The sequence below is a fragment of the Lathamus discolor genome, chromosome 3 (genome assembly GCF_037157495.1).
Source record: "Lathamus discolor isolate bLatDis1 chromosome 3, bLatDis1.hap1, whole genome shotgun sequence".
NCBI lineage: Eukaryota > Metazoa > Chordata > Aves > Psittaciformes > Psittacidae > Lathamus > Lathamus discolor.
Genome location: NC_088886.1, coordinates 85,351,420 through 85,374,631, shown reverse-complemented (window position 1 = coordinate 85,374,631; position 23,212 = coordinate 85,351,420). Strand labels below are relative to the sequence as shown.

At 34.7% G+C, this 23,212-nt stretch overlaps 1 protein-coding gene across 10 annotated transcripts in view; it reads right to left on the bottom strand.

Moving 5' to 3' along the window:
- Positions 1–23,212, bottom strand: part of CCDC141 (coiled-coil domain containing 141) — a 94,834-nt gene that overhangs the window by 30,154 nt on the left and 41,468 nt on the right. For all 10 annotated transcript variants that reach the window (XM_065670231.1, XM_065670234.1, XM_065670233.1 and 7 more), the window contains 10 exons: positions 19,410–19,604; positions 14,515–14,687; positions 9,402–9,543; positions 6,736–6,855; positions 5,243–5,434; positions 4,331–4,507; positions 2,749–2,928; positions 1,928–2,053; positions 1,098–1,286; positions 623–802 (listed from right to left, as the gene is read on the bottom strand). In XM_065670231.1, coding sequence (XP_065526303.1) covers positions 623–802; positions 1,098–1,286; positions 1,928–2,053; positions 2,749–2,928; positions 4,331–4,507; positions 5,243–5,434; positions 6,736–6,855; positions 9,402–9,543; positions 14,515–14,687; positions 19,410–19,604 — 1,674 coding nt within the window. The remainder of the gene's footprint in view (positions 1–622; positions 803–1,097; positions 1,287–1,927; positions 2,054–2,748; positions 2,929–4,330; positions 4,508–5,242; positions 5,435–6,735; positions 6,856–9,401; positions 9,544–14,514; positions 14,688–19,409; positions 19,605–23,212) is intronic.

Genomic DNA, 23,212 nt, shown 5'->3' with positions numbered 1-23,212 from the left:
AGTCTAATACATATATGTGACATTGAAGAAATCACTAAGAGGGTCTTGAACTGCACAAAGAATACCAGAGAACAGAAAGTCATGCTTTTTTGCTTCCAAGCAATGCTATTTTAAGATTAATTTCCTCCCTATGTCAAATCTATTTCAACTTTCCAGGGCAAAGTATGTTCACAGACCATTAAAAAGTTAAAGCAAGATTACAAATAAATTACTTTTTCTTTTCATAAAAGAAATTTGTAATGTGAGTAACTACTGAAGAATAAGTTTTGTCATTCCTGGATGTTTCATTTAATGACTGTATATCTGCAAACTCATAGCAGAAATTAAAAAATCCAACTGTTTTACATTTTATATTTTGAGCTTTTTAAAAGGCATCTTGAACCTCTGTATTTACTTTCTCAGTGTTTTAGTCCATTTTGTGCATCTAAAATTCATCCAGATAGTTCCAATATTCTTTCATATTTGTCCATGATTTCATAATTATAAATAATTATAAATAATAATTATAACTTGTTTAAAACAAAATATAAATACATATAAATATATAAATATATAATTGAAATACATAATATAATATAAATAATAAATAATTATAAATATAAATAATTATAATTCTACTCACAGGTTGCTGCACTGCAGACAGGATATCCACTCCCTGGGTAATAAGTAGTTTGTATAGCTGTCTGATACGTGTGTGTTTCTCCTGAGCATTCACAAGGAAGGCTTTAGCATGATGCACACTTTCAGGGGCCTCACATGTTTCAGGAATATCCAGTTCTCCTAATTTTGATAGGCATTCCAGCTGGAATATATTAAAATTAAAACCAGTGTGTGTTTAAAATAATGTGAAAGGAGGCTTACAATTCCTTCCTTACCTAAACATGCTATCCTAAATTTGTTGACATGGGTTGAAGTAATTAAATTTGGGTTCATATCTGAGTTTTAAACACTCCAAATCTCATGCAATTTTAGATACAAAATATTAATTCTGATCACCAGGCAGGTTAACGCTGTTTGCTCAGGGAAAAAATAAGATAAGATGACAGGCACCAAAACCAGTAATGAGAAGAAAATATATTTTAAAAGATTATACTCACTTCTTTTTTAATGTGATGGAACTTGACTGTCTTGTTGAAAATCTCTTCATATTCTGTCATGGTGTCTTTTAGAGTTTGATGTAAATGAATAAGTTCACTTACTCTCTCAGAATTCTCTTTCACAGGGAATCCTTTCTGACTTGGCAATTCTAATAATTTTATCAGGTACTCAAGCTCAGCATTCAGTTGCTAGCCAAAAAAAAAAGGTACAAAGAAAAAAAAGTTACCAAAAAAAAAGTTATATCACACAAATATATTTGCAACAAAATAGTTACACAAATATATTTACACGTTTTACCTTACAATTTGATGAAATAACAATCTAACAACAGTAAATTACCTTAGGGAAAAAATCAGTGCCATGCTCTTTAAAATACCCTCCACAAACTTCACGTTTTGCAAGGTGTGAATCTCAGCTAGTTATCACTCAGAAACAACCTTGACTCAAAACACGTCAAATTGACGTGTAGGGGAATGGCAGACTGAATTGCAGAAACTCAGAAGCGTTACGAAGATCAGTATGACTTACCTCAGCCTCTGACCAGCTCTAACTCAAAAATGTGAAGCCGATACTCTCCTTGTACTTCTACCACTCCAATGCATGTGTGTCACTTTAATACACAGCTAACACTACACAAGATGTTCTCTGGATGATAAAGATAAAATGTCTTTCTTTCTTACCTTATAAACACATACAAACCCTTCCTCCTGGAAAAGTAACATAAAACATCAAACACTGCAGCCCCAGACACTCTGGGGTCAGTGTGAATCTTTACTGTGCCAAAAAGAGATTTTGATCTACCATGCACTTCACTAGCTCAGTTTTTCACCTGATACTGTGGTTTCATTTGGTGAAGCTTTTTTTGTAGTTCCAAAACAATAAAAGGGTCATTTCCAAGGTCAACTGTTACTGCAAGCTGAAGTGCCTCTTGTAGAATCTCTAATCCATGGGTAGTCTAAAAGATAATCAAACAGTTCAGTGTTTCCATCTATAGTGAATAAATAATAATTAAAAAAACAACAATTAAAATCTAAATTTTTAACAAGAGCCTTTCCCAAAGCAGATACCCAAATGTTGTCAGTAAAACCTCTCTACCTCAAACCCTCTGACTGACAAGGGTTATAGGAAATCTTTAAGACAGTGTGCAAAAATTGTTCAGACACCAAGGTCAGAGTACCCATACACACATTTTCTGTAATAAAAGCTGTCGTAGTTTAGTGATAAGCAGCACAAGATAAACAGCAGCGACAAACATCTGGTCCTGCTATTAGCCTAGCTAGTGTTGCTTTTCAGGAACATGGCACAACACCCCTATGCCAAGAAGATTTCAATCTTCTTTTGTTAGGACCATGGTTGGATTTGAGTTTAGTAACTAGTAAGAGACAATTTAGTTTAGTAACTCTTAAGTCATAATGAAACTGTGCTTTTTTAAAACAAAACAAACCCCCACAAAGCTAAAAAAACCCAAAGCACTGTTGGTGTAGTATGAGGATTTGATCAAACATTCAGATTTGAAGTGGGGACTTGTATCTTACTGATTGTCTATTTCTTACATGGCACATATAATAATTGATGAGGCAGCCACAGACAAAGTAATAACAATGTATAAATGTTTGCCACAGTTGCTTTCTTTCTAGTCAATCTACTTACAATTTTTAGTTGCTCTTTAAATATCTGGTACTGTTGCTTGACGGGTTTTACTTGAGTAATCTTAAAATTCCAGATTGCCCAAAGATCAGTCAGCTCTTTCTTTTCTTTACTCAGATTAACAATGACATCTTCTGTTACTTGTACAGATTTTTCTACTTTTAATATTAAATTCTTATTTACCTGGCAAATAAACAAACCACATTTTTTTCCACATACATTTTTATAAAATGCAATTAAAACTTCATAATTTTAAAGTGTCAAAAAAGCTTAATAAAAATCTATTCTAAAGTAGCTTCTTAAAAAATTTTTGGTACTCTGTGTGCCTTTAAAAACAATTTTCTCTTAGAAATAAGCATAGATCAACAGAATTTCTATATTGAGAACACGGCTGATGTTAAAGTTAAAAACTAAAAAGTAATGACTGAGTTTTTGCCATCTGATGACTCCAACTCTCATACAAAATGATTTCTGAATAGACAGAACTACCCAAAATGGCCTATTGGGCAATTGCAACTGAAAGTGAAGTGAATGAAGAAAAAAAGCACTCCTTTCTGCTGACAGACAAAGCAGCACTGAAGTATGGGAGGAATAAAGTATTTAGGATTCGAACATTTGGCGTTTTTTCCTCTTTTTAACAGAACCCATATCAGAAATCCAAAGAAACTAGGTAATGCTGTTTCTGCTTTCCAGATTTCAGAACTTTTCTTTTAAAAATGTGTTCATAAATTACTTGTATGATGTGTATCTTCCAGACATTTAAAAGCTACAATTTGAGAATATAATGGGAACAGAGTAGCAGAAAATACTGTGGCAGCACAGATCTTTAGAGATAATATCTGAAGGTATGTTAAGACTTTTGAGTGACTGCAGTGCAACCTCATCTTCACATATATTCACCTTGCCTTTACACTGACTATCTTATCTGTACCTGGCTGCATTCAGCTGTGACAGCACACAATTTAGCTTACACTAGCTGCCTGGCACTTTCCCTACTTAAGCAGGTTTTTCCAGTTCATCTTGGATGCTGCTGTATGTTACTAACACCATCTCCTCCTCCTCACTCTAATGTAACTGCTCCCAAGTCAGTCCTATAAAAACAAAGAACAGCTGGGTATCCAGGCTGTCTGCGTTAACTGGAATCACTTTAGGAGGAGTGACTTAGGGAATGACTGCACATCTCAAATTATTATTTCATCAAGAAGCGCTGGAAAATTAGATAGGGATGCCTGGGTAGTACAGCTGAACCCAAGACAGAATCTAAAGACACCAGGAAAGATTATCTGTAAGGAAGTACCTCTAGCACCCATCTCTTTAGAACTTCATACACTCAATTATTAAAGACTGCCTGCTAGTGGAAGTAAAATAAATTTAGTATGTACTTTCATATATGCTGTTTTCCAACATTAAAAAAACAGAGATGTATTATATTTGTAGGCACATATTGTGTATAATGCATATAGCAGCATTAGTCACTTTAAAAGTAGGTACTGAAGAAATCACAATCCACCAGTCAGAACTAGGATTAGACCTCGTCACAGGCAAACATCAAATATTCAATGCAGTTTTATGAGATTATACTCACCATTTTTATTAAATTAAGAAAATTGCAACCCATATTTTGGATGGAAAAGATCTTTTTTATAGTCTTTTGCCACTGACTGTTAGCTGACTCCATTGCAATTTTATTTTTAGCCTCCTTGTTTGTTTGTGATGGTTCTGATTTATAGAATTCCTTCAAAGTCTGAATATCATCATTCACCTACAGAAAAACATAGAATAATAATAAATTGAGCTGCTATAATCAGAAGGTATATAGACATAGCAAAGCTGATTAAAAGCTTCTCTTTTTTTTCCCAGGTTTTAAGATCTATTATAGTCCCTAAGAAATCTATACAAATATGAAATAGGAAAAGAGTTTTAAATAACCTGTAAACTAGTGGATGGTGAACAGACAGGTGGCAGCAAATTGTTCCATTTCTGTCACATATCATTGCATCAATATTATAAACCAAAATTTAAAACCCCTTCAGAGGAATAGGTATTTCATTGGAAGTAGTTCAAGACAGCAGTAAAATTTTATATCAACATATGACAAATGTCTACAGCAACATATCACGTGAAATATTTTTAAAACTATATGAAGCAAAATCAGTACATTTAGCTCAGAGCACATACACATAAGCATTTTTATTACGTATATAACAAGAGCACATGTGTGCAGGAGAAAGTAAAAAAATTCAATTATAATACTTTCTACAATGACAATTTAAATCAGTTGAAAATCTGTACATAGACTAGTCATTATGTTGACGCAAGCTCAATGATCAGGGCTACTTGCCCTGATGGAGCTGATCTCCTTTAAAGTAAAAAGGAGCCTATAAAGACTTGCAGTGCTTCCATGGCACATCATCTACTGAATTTGTCTTAGCTAGCTAAAAGCACATTTTCATTTGCAGTATTTTCACAGTCTAGTCAGAGAATAAATAACCTGTACCTCCATAGTCAGCTTTAGAAAGGACACATAGGTTTCTAGAATTTCTAGTCTTGAACTAATATTTTTTTCAATTTTTTTCAGTTCTTCATTTAGAAAGTCAGTTCTGCTAGAAAAAGCTGCCACCTGCTCAGGTTCAAACTCTTCCATATCTTCGATGATTCTCTCAGCTGCTTCCAGTTCATGTGATGTTTCCTTTGAAGGTAGAAACATAGAACAACAGGTATGATGACTGAAAAGGATTTTGAATACTGATACCACATTGTTAATACCCATCAAGCTGCATATTCCAGCCCAAACCAATGTATTTTCATGCAGAAAAATCTGCAAAAAAAAAATAGAGACCAAATACTGGGTCATATCTTTTACTGCATCATCTGTTACAGAAGAAAGCCACAGTATATTAAGCAAGAGCTGAGTTACGGACATTTTTCATGATTTGGCTGGGATTCTTATTTTCAGATTCACTGTCTTAATTCATAGCTTCATATATATCTATGTCTATGAGCTTATCTACTTTTATATATTTAACTCAATACCACTTAGCTGACCTATCTCTGGCATTTAGCCTAGAGTGCCAGCTCTAGCATATCACAATCCACAGAAAGAATAGGTAGGAGAGATTATTATTGTCAGGGTAGATTGTACACTTCCACAAATAGAAAAAAAAAAAAAAAAAAGTAACACCCTGGCATGCAAAAATTTTGCAGAAGAGACACAAAAAACTGTTACAGAGTTATTTGCACCCTGTGTAGAACCAGGTCTTGGGTTTCATAAACTGGTGCCTGAAACAAAAAAGAACTCCATATGAGTAATTGTGTTTTAAGAACTACTAAAAACATAGGATAATCATGTGTGTAAAGATCATGAAGAGGATTCAGCTGGTTCTAAGCCACTTTCAGATACCGCAGTAATGCTACCAGAGTTGGAAAGGCCCTGGATGTGACTTAAATATAGTCTCAGCTGCGTTACAGAGCTGAGGGCTGCAGTGCTTTCATACCATGGCTGCATTCCCAACATGACCAATGAGTATCTAACGGCAACTTTAGAGCCCTCTTCAGTTTCTTCACCTGAACTATTTTTTTTTCCCTTTTGCTGATGCCATATGATGCCATAATAAACCAAAAGAAGAGTTTTCTGTGTCTCTGACTGTCTAGATAATTTTTAAACTCGGTGCCTCACATAGGAGTAGAAAACCGTATCTGAAGAGTCTTCCTATCAAGGGCTGATACCGGGATCTTAAGGTAGTAACAAATAACACCATGAGATACAGACAATGGGGTTAACCAACAGTATCAGAAGTACTGACTTGTAAAGTTACCTGTGGTTTTGTTCATTAACTACAGTTTAAAACTAAACTGTAGACCTATTTCCTTTCCAAGAACACACTAGAAACTCTCAGCCTCTCACCTTATTTAGACTTGCAGAAGACATTTATTTCTTTCTAATAGTACTTCAGCTTAATAAAGTTTCTTTTCTCTTATTTTTTATTTTACCTTAATTTGTTCAGCCAGTTCAAGGTGCTTCTCCAAAACCCTTTCCGATTCGGACAAATATGAGCCAATCTCCATACCAACTGCAAGCATTGGGGTGATTTTTTTAATCGACTGTGATACCTTTATTTGAAAGCATTATTTATACAGTTAATTTATACAGGTAGCCAGTATAACAACAGTATAAAACATGACTTAGTATAGAAAAAAGTGAAGTAACATTTGTCTGTTGGCGTTTAGATTATGTACTCCGGAATTTGTACTTTTGATTTTTAGATAATTTAGATTATGTAATTCAGGAATGAAAATATAAAGGAAGAAAATTCTACTATTTCTCCTAAGAAAATTCTAACAGGTATGGTAGAATTTAGGAAAAAAAAACTCCTCCTGTTTGCTCTCAATTAGTTGACTGTGCTTTCTATTATTCAGATATTATACATATTCAGATTATCTTAGGTTTATTATTTCAGTAAGGCACAAATGCATTATAACCTAGATATTACAGCCTTGGCAGAAACACTCCTATTACACTCTGTCTTTTTGTTTGGGCTTTTGTTTGTTTGTGTGTGGGTTTTTTGTTGCTTGTTTTCATCAGAAAGTACATTTAAAGATTCTCTGCCAAGTTAAGAGGCCAATTTTTATGCCAGTACATGTACACAACTTCATTTCATTGTCACTGTAAAATGTTATATATGCATGATGATAACAAATCACCTTATGAAGGGCACAGGCAGACACAGTATGCATAGTTATTATCAGACATGTGAATTCACATGTAACATCTATTCTAAGAAGTGGCTGCTGAGGTTCAAATTTTATTAAATAATGCTCAGATGCAGCTGAATTTAGCACCAAATTTTCTGTGACACTTTGCATGAAACTGGAGAAAAAGTTTTTTTGCTTGGTAGGATTATAACAATAAGTGCTGTTCACTGTAATGAAAGATCATGCATTATGACTAAAATCTTCAAAGTCTTCCCTAACGTAAGACTGTGAAGAAATTGATTAGAACAAACTGCAGAATGAAATCATATGTCAAAATTGGGCCTACATTTTGAGTATTATAAAATGTCTGATTGCAGACTTAATTTTTCAGTCATTAAATTCATTTACTTTTTTTGGTCTATAATCTGGGGCTTTCTTCATATGAATCTTGATAAAAGATTATAATTTTAAATTTGAATTTGCACTTGGAAACTTGTGTAGTGTCTAATCCAGCTCTGAGGAGTCACTGAAAACTTCTGCACTATTACCGAAAATTCAACATCTTAAAGAAAGCTGTGATGTCCTTGAGGCAATAGTATCTTAATGAATTATGGGAATTTTTATGGTGAATAGAATCTACTCTCCTTTAGCCTTACTGAAAATTCGCTGTGGTTCACAGCCACCATGCTTATTAACCCTCAGTTTTGCCACACTTCTATTTTTATCGGTTGATACGCTGGAGGGAAGGAATGCCATCCAGAGGGACCTTGACACGCTTGTGAGGTGGGCTGATGCCAACCTTATGAAGTTCAACCATGACAAAGTGCAAGGTCCTACACCGGGGTCGGAGCAATCCCAGGCACAGCTACAGGTTGGGCAGAGAAGAGATTCAGAGCAGCCCTGTGGAGAAGGACTTGGGGGTGTTGGTCAATTAGAAAATGAACATGAGCTGGCTGCAGGGTGCGCTTGCAGCCCAGAAAGCCAACCGTATCCTGGGCTGCATCAAAAGGAGTGTGACCAGCAGGTCGAAGGAGGTGATCCTGCCCCCCTACTCTGCTCTTGTGAGACCTCACCTGGAGTATTGTGTGCAGTTCTGGTGTCCTCAACATAAAAAGGACATGGAACTGCTGGAACAAGTCCAGAGGAGGGCCACGAGGATGATCAGGGGACTGGAGCACCTCCCGTATGAAGACAGGCTGAGAAAGTTGGGGCTGTTCAGCCTGGAGAAGAGAAGGCTGCGTGGAGACCTCATAGCAGCCTCCCAGTATCTGAAGGGGGCCTATAGGGATGCTGGGGAGGGACTCTTCATCAGGGACTGTAGTGACAGGACAAGGGGCAATGGGTTAAAACTTAAATGGGGAAGTTTAGATTGGATACAAGGAAGAAATTCTTTTCTGTTAGGGTGGTGAGGCACTGGAATGGGTTGCCCAGGGAGGTTGTGAGTGCTCCATCCCTGGCAGTGTTCAAGGCCAGGTTGGATAAAGCCCTGGGTGAGATGGTTTAGTGGGAGATGTCCCTCCCCATGGCAGGGGCGTTGGAACTAGATGATCTTGAGGTCCTTTCCAGCCCTAACTATTCTATGAATTCTATGAATTTGCCTATTACCAAATGAAAAAGAAGTCATAGAAACAATGTAGGAAACCTGCATAAAGGTCACTGTCCTGATTGCTCACTTCTTTTCCAAAATTAAAAATTATAATAGCTCATTTTCTAAGCAAATCCATGTTTTATTGAAAATCCCTGGTAAAGTATCCTCACAGACACAGCTGTATTTTTCGGAACAGCTTTAAGCTTTTTCGTGCTGATAACAGCGTTCAGAATTCTAACCACAAGTGTGGGCTCTCTAACAAACTAGTATGTTATTTGTACCTATTTGAGTTAACTTTAATATTCACATAGCTAAATTACAGAAATACAATATACTGTTCATGAATACATTAAGAAGATGACATGTTATGATGTACCTTATTTAGATGATCTTCAAGAGAGGCAGTCCATTGTTGTTTCTTCAAAGCAGGTTCTTTATAATCTGGACCCTGCCTGATCAATTGATCTACTTTTTCTTTAACATATTCCATCATTTTCTGAATTCCTGTCACCCAGGAGCTAAAATGGAAAATTAGAACTGTTGTTATTTCTCAGCTTTGCTCAACAATCAGGATGATAATGATTAAGAACAACACATTTCCCACTGACTTGTGTGGCAAGTAACATGAATTTTAGACCATGAGCCTTAAAAGAAAAATAACCAAGAGAAATGCTAAAATTAATTCAAATAAAATTAATAATGAGTAGCACATATGAATGATATTTCCAAACAAGTAATTTATCACCAGTGCATACATTAGATTCATGTGCCAGATATCCTGATTCACTGAGAAACACCTCATTTAATAAATAATTCTAACTTTACTTAAACTATTTAAAGACTAAACCCACAAATGTAACAGCCTAAAAAGAGAGCAAATATATAGCATACCACTTCTGCTTTAAAAAGAATGCTTTCTTTGGACTTTCAGATATTCCAGTGTTTTTACAGTAGCTGAAGAAAAGAATGTCTATAGGTTCTAAGTCAACATTTCCAAAGATTTTGTTTTAACAGGGGAAAAGACAACATAAATTTACAAAACAAAGACTTGTCTTATAACTTAAAACATTCAGTATCAGGGAAAAAATTAACAATCTGAATACTTGAGTCCTCTTCAAATAATGAAAAAGTTACCACACAGAATTAGGGTCTGAAGTTTTTGTATTAAAAAAAAAAAGAAAAAAAGAAAAAAAGGAGAAACCCACATATCCATTGATTTACTACTGAAATTTATTAATTGTAAGAACTTTTGTAAAACAGCCAATTCAAAATAAGTTTTTCATTACTTCAGGTTCATCAGAAACTTATGTTAATACTGGTACTCATTCAAGGTTTCCTTCTCTGTCCTGTAAAATTAAAGGAAATTTTGTTCTCACTTCAGGCCAGGCTCAGAGAGTTAAACTCTGCAGCCTCAAAGAAAAGATTTATTCTACACTATTAAAAGGAATTATGGAATCAATAGCCCATTCTGTTTGAATTTGGTCTGAATCTGTCACAAAAAGAAATTCCAAATATTAAGGCCTTTTAAGTCCTTTTCAGGGAGTAAGTGGTTTCAAATTTTCCAAATTACTCTTTCAAAAACTAGCAACCTCTTAGTTTGTGCTTTATCCTTTAACTGTAAAAATATCAGTCCTCTATTTGAGTACTCCTTAAAAATAAATATGTTTCAAAACATCTACTAGCACCAATCCTTTTAAAAAAGCAATAAGAGAACAAGATTTATAGGTCTTGAGAATGACTATTTAGATCTCAATAAAATCTTTAAAAGTAACATTAGTTTGTTATGAGTTAACACAATAGATTTTATCCCAAGTAAAATACAGACAGTTCTTACAGTCATAGGCAAGCTAATTGGCTGGCAAAGTAACAGTGGCCCTCTAAATGGACAAAATCTACTAATTGTATATTTTTTTAAGAATTAATGTATATTTGCTCCTCCTGTTTTTCTAGCTGGTTTTAATTTAAAAATTATTGCTCAAAAATCAGACTTACCAATATTTTCATTTTGAAACACTTTAGGATTATGAGAAAGAACTGCCTTCTGTCACTTTTCTATATTCCTGTTCCAGTATGAGCATTTTCATTTATTTGGACTATCTTTTTCTATAAGGCTGCTACATGCCTCATGATGATTCGTAAGTAGGACAGAATTACCATATTTCTCTGGTTTTACTGTAAGTTGTATTTGAATAACCCTGCTGAAGTCAGTGTGATTAGCCTTAAACATAGTCCTCAAACATACAAACTGCCTGGCTTATTTTTCAGTATTCTAAAAATGAAAATAACAAAATGATGTGGATACAGAAATCCATCTACATTTTAATTCTCTTAATACTCAAGTACTCTATCTTCCGTAGGTGCATTTAAACCAGTACTACACATAGTAGCCACTTTGATAGTGCATTAAAAAATGTATTTTCCAGTATCCTCACTCAGAAGATCCACTGCAATTCATCTCATCAAAGTTAACAAAGAGTCACTCAACCTGAGCAAGGTCATATGATTCCTTCTCTTTTTGTTAATAAATATATTGCCTGAAAAACTGGAGGTTATACTGGTCAGGTTATACCTTTTCATCTGTCAGAACAAAGTAGCTTTTTGAAAAGATACCTAAACTTTTTTAGATTCACATCCTTTACCGCCTTCAAATGGTGACTTCAAATATCCCTTAGGATTTCCAGTCTAGTTAGATAAAGGAAATGGAAAGCCTGTAACAGCAGTTAAGACTACCAATGAATTGTGAAATAAGAGGAGCAAAATATTGAGATTGTCCTGATAAGAGTTTTGTTTTCCATCCAAATCTTCCTCTGTCCCTCAAGCTGTTCATGCAAATCTTACTGTCCCTTGTGGTTTCATCACTGGGCTAAATACTGGCCAGCATTTAAGGATAACACGGTGGTTTATACATGACAGAGAGGCATCCCTTTTTCCTCCTTCAATGCATTAACATTTCTGACAGAAATTAATATTCTGGTACATAACCTCTTACCACATTTGCTGAGAACTCACTGTGTCACCTTTACTAGGCTTATACACCAGCTGGGAGCATCCTGGGTATCTCCTAAAGCCATGTGTTAGGCAAAAAAAACCCAAAACTTAGACTTGTCATGGTACACAAAAAGTTGACTGCGAGTCAGCATCCTCCTTGTAGCACTGAGGACTAGCCCCATGCTAAATAGTATCTGGAAGAGACTAGCCAGCAGATTACTCCCCTCAGTTAAGAGCTTGTGAAACCGCATCTGGAGGCCAGTTTGTCTAATCTGGGTCCCCAGAGCACAAGACAGACAGACAAGCTAAAGTGAATTGATCAGAAGCCACTAAGATAGTTGGAGGTTGGAGCATGTAATGTATAAAGGGATGCTGACAGAGGTGAAGAGGTAGTCTAATTGCTGTCTTTATTTATGATGTGCGGTTATACAAAAGACAAGATCAGAGTATTTTTAATGGTGAACAGCAAAAGGCAGAGAGGCAATGCTCACAAGCTGCAGCAACAGAAATCTTGACCAGATATAAGAAAAACATGTTTCACAAGGAGAACATTTAAACATTATAACAGATTGCCCAGATACACTATGGAATCTCTATCCTTGGAGATATTAAAATTTGGCCCTGAGCAAACTGATCTGACCGGCTTTGAGCAAAGAATTGTGTCAAATTACCTCCAGAGTTCCTTGCCAGTTTAAATTATTCCATGATTGTAATCCTCAAGCCCATGCTTAGGCATATAAAGTGTTTCACCTGCGCAGAAGTACTAGCACTACTCATTGAAATATATGGCAAATTCATTACATTAGGCAATGAGGCCTGAAAGCAGCAGGGAAAAGCTGAACAGCCATAATATTCTGTATTTGCTTTCTTAGAAAGGTACTTATTCTTTCTTATGATGCAAGTGGGCACTTAAAATATTTGAGATCCTGGGATTTTTCACTGTTCTTTAAAACAGCAAAACACATTTCTAGTGAGATTTCCTATCGTCATGGTTCTAAGTTTCACCTTCCTTCTTTAAATCCCTGCTGCTTCAGCTGTAATGCTTTGCTGTTTTTTAAATTATGTCTTCTAGACAGAAATTTTGCCTTCTTTATTTACTTATAGAATATCTTGAGCAGCACTTTGGCATACAGAAGGTCTGCCTGTTGCGCTACCTGTTTTTTCCTGAATTTTACCAGAAATGACAGATAGAGTTATTTTGATAAATTCATCCCATTCTTCTTGATGTGTACTGGTGATATCTTACTATCCCACTTCTGATTTGGACTATTTGAATATTTTTTTAAACTCTTAATAGGGTAGAAAGAAAATTAATGACTTGTTATTTTAGAGATTCACTCTATAAAGGTCTTCAGCATTCCTAACATTAACTAATGCCACACAGACATAATTTGAAACTTCTATTGAAGTAATGTTTAGCAGAACATCAAGTCCTAGAGAACAGTGGCAGGTGTTCTGGAATTATGGCTGGTTTAGGAATCACTGAGGAAAATCCTTTTTCCTTCCATTTGATTAAAATACAAGGAGATGCTGAAGCAGTAACAAAAGCTGCAAAGCCAGCTGTAAAGCACATGTTCTCAAAACATCTGTTTCAATTTTCTATGTTGTCCCTTTGCTACGCTCAAGCCAATTACATCTGGGGTGACAGATAAAAGCAGTTTAGATAAAATTTTGTCAAGGTCATGTGATTAAATGAAAATTTTATCTAGACTTTCAATTGCTATGTTGAACTAAAGCTATTCGAAACCAGGAATAATTAAGGACATAAACATGTAATGGGAAGGTAGAGCTAAGCTGACAACTAGCCAACTATCAGCCACATTCATCTGCTCTGCCTCTGAAATAGAACCCAGTAGTATGAAGGGTATTTATTCTTATTGCACCAGAAACCTACTAAGACTTGAGAAGCAGGAGATAATAAGCCCCTAGGACTAGGATTCTAAACTAAGTCATGCTTTAAATTGGTGCAAAAATCATATCTGTGGAGTACGTTATCACTGTCATTAACAGAAGCTTTGGAAAAAGAAAGCGCTATAATTAAAACTACTAAGAACTGGAGAAACCTCAGTATTTTCTGCACTTGGCTTAACACCTGTATTTTTGTCTTGCAAAAATCACATAATTACTAGAAGGTCAAAAACATTGGGAAGCATGGAGTTTTCATAGCCAGTGATATCTTAATTTTCGTTTACATACATTTACTTTTTAAAAATAACTAAACAATGGTTTCTGTACACCGCCCTAATATACCATTCCACTATTCGACAGCACTCTTACAAGCAGCATGTAGCATTTCTAAGGATTTTTTGTTAAAGAGATTGGTTTATATAAATACCAACAAATAGGTATGTCAGAAACTTTGTGTTTCAGGTCATGTAAGTGCACAGCTACTTAGCTTACTACACTGGCTCTTAATTGCAGTCCGATTCTAATTAGTCAAGATATAAAACAACAGGTATATATGGAAAAATACAGCAGACATGCAAAAATAGAGGGAATACCTGTGAAAATCTGATTTATTAAGTAAAGATTTTCCTTTCTGCAAGGCAGTTGCTGTGCAGCCTTTAATTGCTTCTTGTAGTTCTTCATACTTCATTGTCAAGATAGGCAAATGTAAGCCTTCTGAGTTAAATATTTTAAGATAATTGTCAATACCTTGGAGACCATCAAGTACCTGCAAAAACAAACAAAAAGCATCTGCTGTAAATATATCTACTTTAATTGTGTATGTATATTTAATTTAATTTAGGGCTTGGTATTGACTTTTCAGGTTACAGAACACAGGTATAATTCAACAAAAGTTAATGTAAGCATGGGCATGCAAAATTATGATTAACTCTTTGAATTTAAAACTATTCATTTTTTTTCCAGCAATAATCAGGCCCATTTGACATACTGAAGCAGAACCAAAATAACAAAAGAGTAATATAGCACATTAGCACACAGTTTTATTGAAGGTCACTCAAAGAGTTTTATCAAAATTCTTTTTCTTGTAATGTTTTAAAAATATCATGTATATTCAACAAGTACATCATAGTTAAATCATTTTTATTATAAAGGTAGGCTTTGATTTTGCACATATGCAGCTTTGGTTTTCTTATAGGTATTCACTGTTTTCCTTTAGTGCAAGAGGAAATTTCTCATTCAAATACCAGGAAAAAAAGTGATGGAAGTACTCTAAAAAGATTCCTGCCTTTTTAGACAGACCAAGGACAGCACTGCAATACTCCATTATTAAAGCTAATAAATACTAATATTTGTAAAATAGAAATGTGCCCAAACCTACTGTGCACAATTAGCATCGTGGCAGAGGCACTATATTCTCTTACATAAATTTTTGTTGCTCTAAACAACAGAAAAATGTGAAATCTAAATAAAGCAAATCAGTAGAAAATATCTAATAGCATTAATTTCTCATTGAATGTACACATTTATGTAATGAATTAAAAATCTAATGACTATAACATGGATTACTTTGTATACATATTTTTAAAAGGAAACCAACTGCTTGTACACCACCAAACTTCAGCTCAGTAAATAATTTATAGACTTACATACTGAAAATATATTGCTCTCCAACCCTCAGTTTGTCATTGAGAATTTTGAGAGATGACAACAAAATATATATATGTTAAAATACATATATATATTAAATACATTAATTTGAATGCATCAACTTTAAAATTACTACATCTGAAGAGCAAGAGAACTTTGAGACTGACTAAATCTTACTTTGAAGACTTTTACAAGGTTTTACATTCATGAAAAATTGGAAGACAAAAATTCAGTGAGATTATCAGGGACAATATGATCCAGATTGCTACAGCATATCACATATGATCCAAGAATTCAGCAGCTGAGAACGAACCTTATATTGCTGACTCAAAATAGCAAGGAGAGAGGCCTGAACTCTCTCAAAAAACTGAAACCAATGCAAAAGAAATTAAGGAAAATAAAGAGGGTCATCAAAAGTAATCAAACTTCTATACACAATAGATTAAAATAGGACATGCATACTATATTATTGAGTCTGCCAGGTTATTTTTCCTGTATGTTCACTTTGAAGCAAGTTAAAATTACTTTTAATTTTTCGATGGCACATAGGAGGGGAAAAAAGTACATAAATAAAAAGACAGTGTCTAAAATAGTAGAAGAATGCATATATGCCCTGGAGTTCAAAATCAAAAGTTTAATTCTGAAGTAACTTACCAAAGTATAAGATACTCCACAGCTAACTAAAACTGTGAATCTGCAAACATATTGAACTCAGTAAAAGCCTTATCTATCTACCTAAATTTATTCTGGTGAATGTTTCCAAGCTTTAACCATACCAAATCTATCTTAGACATACCATTTCCCAAGTATTCTCAGAGGATAGCTACATAGACACCCCCCTGCAGAAAGTCAAACTGAAGGTAACTACATAGACATAAAAATAGAAATTGATTGATATTTGAAGAAAAGCTTAGAAAGGAATGTACGTGATTACAAAAGAGCCAAGGAGCTTGCAAACATGCAGAAAAATATTGCTTAATGCAGCCAAACATACAACAGAGCACACCCAAATGTACATCAGAACTCAAGAGCACAAACACAACGCAAGGGCTATATCTCAGAGTTTATTTTTCTGAATTCATTAAAAATTAAAATGACAATGAGACAAGATCTAAAAGGAGTTCTCTTTGAGTTAGTTCAAAACAGCTAATACTCTGTTTTGTTACATGTAAAGAGAGTCCAGATGTTCAGGGATACCCTGAGAAGAACTGAAAATGTCTGTTATACTAACTATAGTGTTTTTTTCACTCGTACACATAACAGGTGTAATGGCATGCTGTGGAGACACACCTCAGCTAGCACTTTCTTCGGCAGACACTTCTACAAAGCCCAGCCCTCCATTCTGAAAAGACGTTACCTTTGCTCCCAAAGCGATAGACATATATTTGCATAGCTCCTTGTCCAAACTAGAAGAAGCAAAAGATCTCTCTCACTTCAGGGATCTTTAATAATTTCAGTGCCAAGTATTGTTTACTTGTGAAAAAAAACAAAAAAACAAAAAAACACCGAAGGAACAGAGTACAGGTTAAAGACAGATGTGATTACAGCCCCACCTGGCGCTCAAAACAAGAATTAGTGCAGGCAAAGTCAAGGTTATTTTTTCAGTACATTTAATAGAACTGTAAAGGTTGTCATTGGATCTACCCATGGAAGTGATCTGGTTTTAAAGCTTCTATAAACGACCTGCAAACAATATACTTAAAGTAAAATTTGGTGTTTGGACATTTTAAAATATAAACTTTTCTAACTAGTCTTCTAACTAAAAAGTTTGGGGGAAAAAAGTCTGCACGACTAATACTACTTGGTGCACATGCTCTTGAAGCAGGCTTGTTGTAAAACAGAAACAGAGATTTCACATTTTAAGCTTATTCTTTAATGTTGAGGTCCTCCTTAGTGGAAAATTTTCAGATGTAGCAGCTTATTTTCAAAATCATCAGACTTGAAACTCAATGGGACACCTTCAGATAGCAAAGTCTAAGTGCTTTGTATTTCCAAAAAGCGAATAAACCCTTGTTTTCCTTAACTTCCGTGTAACAGGCGGTTGGTCGGCACCACTGACTAAAGGCCTAATGCTTCAAAAGCTTTGTGCCCCAAATCAAGGCAACAAAACTGACCACCTAATTTTTTAAGATAGCTCTCTGATCTGATAGCTCACACCTGGAAAAGCCTTGAATAAGATCCCTGCTGACATCAAAGACTGATGAGACAGTTACTCCTTCTGCTCTAACTCAAATTTCCTTAAAGAAATTGTTGTGTATTAATACCAACATGTAATGACAGAACATACTTTTGTTATATGGTAAGCAAAACAAATTACTAAATTGCTTCTTGCTTTAACTAGAGAATATCATCAGTCTGCAGTTAAAAAAAATAATCTAATACAACTGTGATAAATTGTTCCAATAGCTAATTTCTTCACTTTTTAAAATATATGCTCTAGTACTAGCTGGAATTTCACAGAGTGTGACATCTGTCCACTTTTTCACCTGGTGAATAGAAAAATCATATGCTATTAAAATCTTCATGCCCATTTGGTGTTTATAGACTGACTGCCTTCATTACTTACTGCTTTTACGTAAATTAGAAATACTATAAGCAGAAAAATACCAGCAATCAATCCACAGTACTCCACTGGAAGATCATATGTTGATAAAAATCCCTACTTGTGTTCCCATTTTAAAACAGATTTGGCTTTGAATAGACTTAAAATGGCTTGAGGATTTTGTATTATTCACTTTCACCATCAACACATGAAATAGCAGTAATATAACCTTACAGAAGTCTGTTATAACACTATTGCCACCTTTATTGATCCTTCTTTGGTCTTCTCATAAAACCTACTCTTAACTTGGTATATCAGTAAACGGATTTGAACTAATGATATTAAGCTCCCTCAATTATAGAATCATAAAATCATAGAATAGTTAGGGTTGGAAAGGATCTCAAGATCATCTAGTTCCAACCCACCTGCCATGGACAGCGACACCTCCTGCTTTTTGAAAAATTAAAAATTTAGCTTTAAAATATTTGTTTTTGAGTCATCAATGATTTAACTATTAGCATCACATAACATTAGGAACAATAGAAACACAACCTACACAAACTAAGCAATGCATAGAGTTCAGTAGACAGGTAGGACCCTCTTAGCCTTCTCATGTGCAAGCTGCAGGTGTCTAATTCTGGAATCTGAATCACTGCATGTTCACATGAGCACAGCAGTGATAGAAATTATTGCCTATACATTATCTTACTGACCTCAGTATAGGTGTGGGCCTTAATTCATCGTTTGTCCTCTGATTAAATGTGTTTTGTGCTTTCATTGGCTACTTCCATGTTACATCATGTCTAAACCATGTAGTATATAATGTAGTATGAGGAACTGTATATTGCCCTTGATTTTTCTCATGTCTGATTTTTAATTAGCCGCCTGTGGAGAGCACTGCAAGTATAGATATTGTTTCCAATATCCATACTAGCTGTAAGAACTTAGGTATTTTAGAGGTCCTGTAAAGCATTATGCCATCATGACAGAGCCCATGATCTGAAAGTCCAGATAGTATTTCCAAATACTTTCTTTTGGAAACTGAGTACTATTCTCCATATTCTTTAAAATAAATAATAAATAAATAAATAAATAAATAAATAAATAAATTTAAATGCATGTGCCGTTTTGGATAGAAGTTTGAGATGAAAGGTCATATTAAAGGATAATCAGATTTGTAATTTTCCATTCCAAATTGTTAGCAAACTCTGTTTGCATAAATGCACATGTATCAGCCTTTAAGAGCACACTGACAGCTGTATTGTCAAGTTATTATTACAGACTTGGCTTCCTACCAACCTTGCCAGCAGAATGAAAGAAGTCATTGGCCTCTTTCAGCAGGGCTTTCCTTTCTTCCATACGGAAGCACACTTCTTCTCGTAACAGACAGATTTTCTGATTTGAAAGCTTTAGATGTTCTTTTTCTGTATAGTCCTCTGAAAGCAAAATCTTGTGTGCTTCAGCTGTCAGTTGTTCCACAGTGGTATTCCATTCCTAACAAGAAAAATGCCATTTTAATCAACTATACCTAGAAAAGTAATATACCTGCACAATGACAATAGAAATACTAGACAACGTGTATTGCATTTATATGCCTGAAAGATACCACCATTTCCAGTTGGAGTGACTTCTCAGCAAGTTTGGGCTTTAGTGATGAGTTTTCAGCAGCGGCGTCCTATGGTCTTTTGACAGTTTCACAGCAGAAATAGCAGTTAGTAGTGTGTCTGCTGAGAAAAATAATCTAGATAACATGAAGACATGAAACTTCCACTTGGTAAGACCAGGCTCCCATAACAAACATCCTCTTCAGCCCAATTATTTAACTCAGAACAAATTAAAATACTGCCTGCATAATAACTGCTTCCATTGATACAATTTCTGCTGAGAGACATCTGTACATCAAATTTAGGGATTAAGCCTTCGTGAACAAAATCTTTCACTTGTGATAAATGTGATTTCAGTATTCAGTCATGCTGTCTTCTTCAGGTAATAAAGAGGTATTGAAAGATTCATTAAACTAGACATCCTAAATGGAAAGAAACTTTAAGTGAGTCAAGAGAAAAACATAATTTCACATCATCTTAGCTTGCATTTACTGCTTTGGTATTTAGTTGCTACTTTGGTTTTGCTGTTTTTCTATAGAGAAAACCTGAAAATAGTAAAACTGTTCCACAGTGTAATTTATCCTGCTGTGTTTGTCAGAACCTAAAATCGGCGCCTTATTGTGCTGTTCAAAATGAAAGGAACTTCTGATTTTATTCTGCAATTCCCCATGCCTTAGCATATTTTCTCCACTTTTTCTGGCAATGAACTAGATAAGAGAAGGACCTCTTTAAAATTTATTTAGAATTTCCTTCCACAGATTTTTATCAAATGTCTTATAAAGCAGACAGAAAAATATTTTAAAATAAAACAATTATTTTCATTAAACCACTCACATTTGTGCATACAGCACAACAAGATTACAGGTTAGATTATTTTCAGCATGCTTAAAGAATGTTAGCCTCACATTATTGGGGTTTTTTTCAGTGAAATTATTGCTAGTGGCTTGGAAGTTTTCCAAGAAGAAGTAATCTGGTTATTCAGAGATTAATCTGGGGCCTTTTTTTGTTTGTTTCATCTGTTACTGATAAGTAGCTATAGCAAAATTGTTCTTGACTTTTTTGTTTTATTTTTCTTTCAAATTAAAATAATGACTATTTCTGAGATCAGGCTGCTACAATCTTCAGCCTGTACTGAAGCCCTGCATTATATTACTTAATGCACAATCCCCTTTTCATAAAATCCCATCCTCGTCACTCTGTTCTAAGTAATACTCAGTGAGAATGAGGATTTTGAGGATAATTACAATCTGCTGTGCTGTATGTATACCTTTTTACCTGAAATTTTTTTCTTGGGAAAAAGTAGTAAGGAGTTCTCTTCATACACACAACTTGATTGGCCTATTTATAAATAGGGTATGGGTTCCCGACATCCAATTGTACTACCATGCAATGTCATCATCTTCCAATACTTGCAGCTGGACTGACTGGTACCAAATGCATTCCATGGTCAGATTCTAGTAAAAACTGCACTTATATTTAAATACATATATTTTTTATAAGAATTAGAAAACAACACTGCAACTGGGAACTTTTTTTGGGGACTAATAATAATTAACCTAAAAAAAAAAAAGGAAAAAAGTGTAGTTGAATATGTGCATCCTCATTTCATTATTATATGTTATTTGTAAAATAATTAAAAATAAAAATTTATTGCAGAATGAAAAATGCTTATTTTAATGTGTCAGAAAAGGAAATTACTTAGCTTAGAAGCAGATGCAGAAAACCAAAAATGTTCTGAATTGTTTAAGTGCACCGTAATGTGTATATTATAATTACAACAGGCAAAGTCAATTAGAAGAAAAATTACTCAATTTGTAGTGAAATGATTTCACTGTAACAGCATTCACCAATCTGCTTGGTACAAGGTACCCAGTAGCAGCTTTTAGGTAACATTAAAGCAGAGGTTAAACTCTATCTCATTTAGACTGAGGTAAGTTTCTAACCTTTCCCACAAGCTCAAAATCTCTATTTATTATAATAATTTATAGTTTAAAATATTCCATGAATATTACAACCTTACACACTCCCTGAGGGCATTAAATGTAGTTAGACTCATTTGTTATCTTACTTGATCATTACTCAGACTTGGTTCAATTTTCTACAGAATAGCTAGCAACAATTTCACTTTCAGCTTTTTATTTAGAAGGAAATGTCTCTACATATAAAAAGACTATTCTTTCCATCAATAGGACATACGAACTCAGTGGGAAAATCTTTATCAGTTTTTACTGTCCTTCAGCCTTCTACATGTTCAATTCATAGTGATCTGGCAGTCAGCAACAAAATATTTTTCATTTTCCCTTAAAGGAACACAAAGCCTACTATTGCCTTGACTTTTCAATTCGCCAAGGAGCGCTTGGGAAATCCTCTATCCTATTAAAGACACACTGCAGTCTATGTGCCTATGCTCAATGCCGCTCCTTAGTTCATGTCATTGTTCTTACTTTTCCTCATGGCAGTAAGTCCTTTAAAAACTTGCTTTCACTATTCCATTTGACAAAGAAAACGAACTCTTTCTAGGTCCCTTGATTTTTCTAGAGTATTAAAACTGATGAATTGAAACTATTGCGGCTTTAAGTCTAAAAGACTTGAACTTTTTGTGGCTTCAGCAAATACCTAGCATAAGCCTAAAGAAAACAAAAAAAAAACCAAACAACAAACCTACAACTTTATCTTGTTATTAAACAACTATTGCAGGATAAATGGGCTTTTTTTGGTATACACAATACATATTTCTTCCTTAAAAATTCTAACTTCAGATTAAAACCTGAAAAGTTGTGTAAAATTAATCACTGCAATGTTCTAGAGTTAAACTGAGAAAACCTTGAAACACATCTATTTGACTTCAGATTGTGATCCATATAGTAGAAAATCTAGCAATTAAGCCACAAGTTAGTTAAGTACAAAAATATGTGGTTTTCAGAATATGTGATGAACTAGACAGAAAGAGGAAAAGAATTTCAAAGTCAATCACCTCCTGGAAAACTGTTAAACGTTGAAAAATAATGCCAGGACAGAGCAGGAAATACCAAAAGAAAAAAAAAAAAGAAATAAGAAACAACCCCCCCACACACACACTGTTAACAGCATAATTATAGGTAGAAAAAGAGCATTCTCACAAGACAGTGAGATGGCACTACAGGAAAATCACAGTGAGAAGAACATGACAGGTGAATGTAGAGTCACACTTTCTGCACACGAAAGATGAATGTTTAGGTAAAAATAAAATTGCCCATAAAGAAACATTCTTTTTTTTATATGCTTCATTCTAGCTATCAAAGTAAAGGAGTATGTTAAAACATCTGCCATGCAGATGAATTACAATGCTTGTCAAACTCCTCTATGGAATGCCAGTCTCAGGAAAACTGGCAAGAGCTGGATAGCCTGAGTTTGCATCCATGCAGAAAACAGTAAACGAGTGGCCACCCAGGAAGGCCAGAGAGAGAAGGGACCTCCAGGGAAATATTTAACAGCGGAATAACTTTTTTTGATGTATCA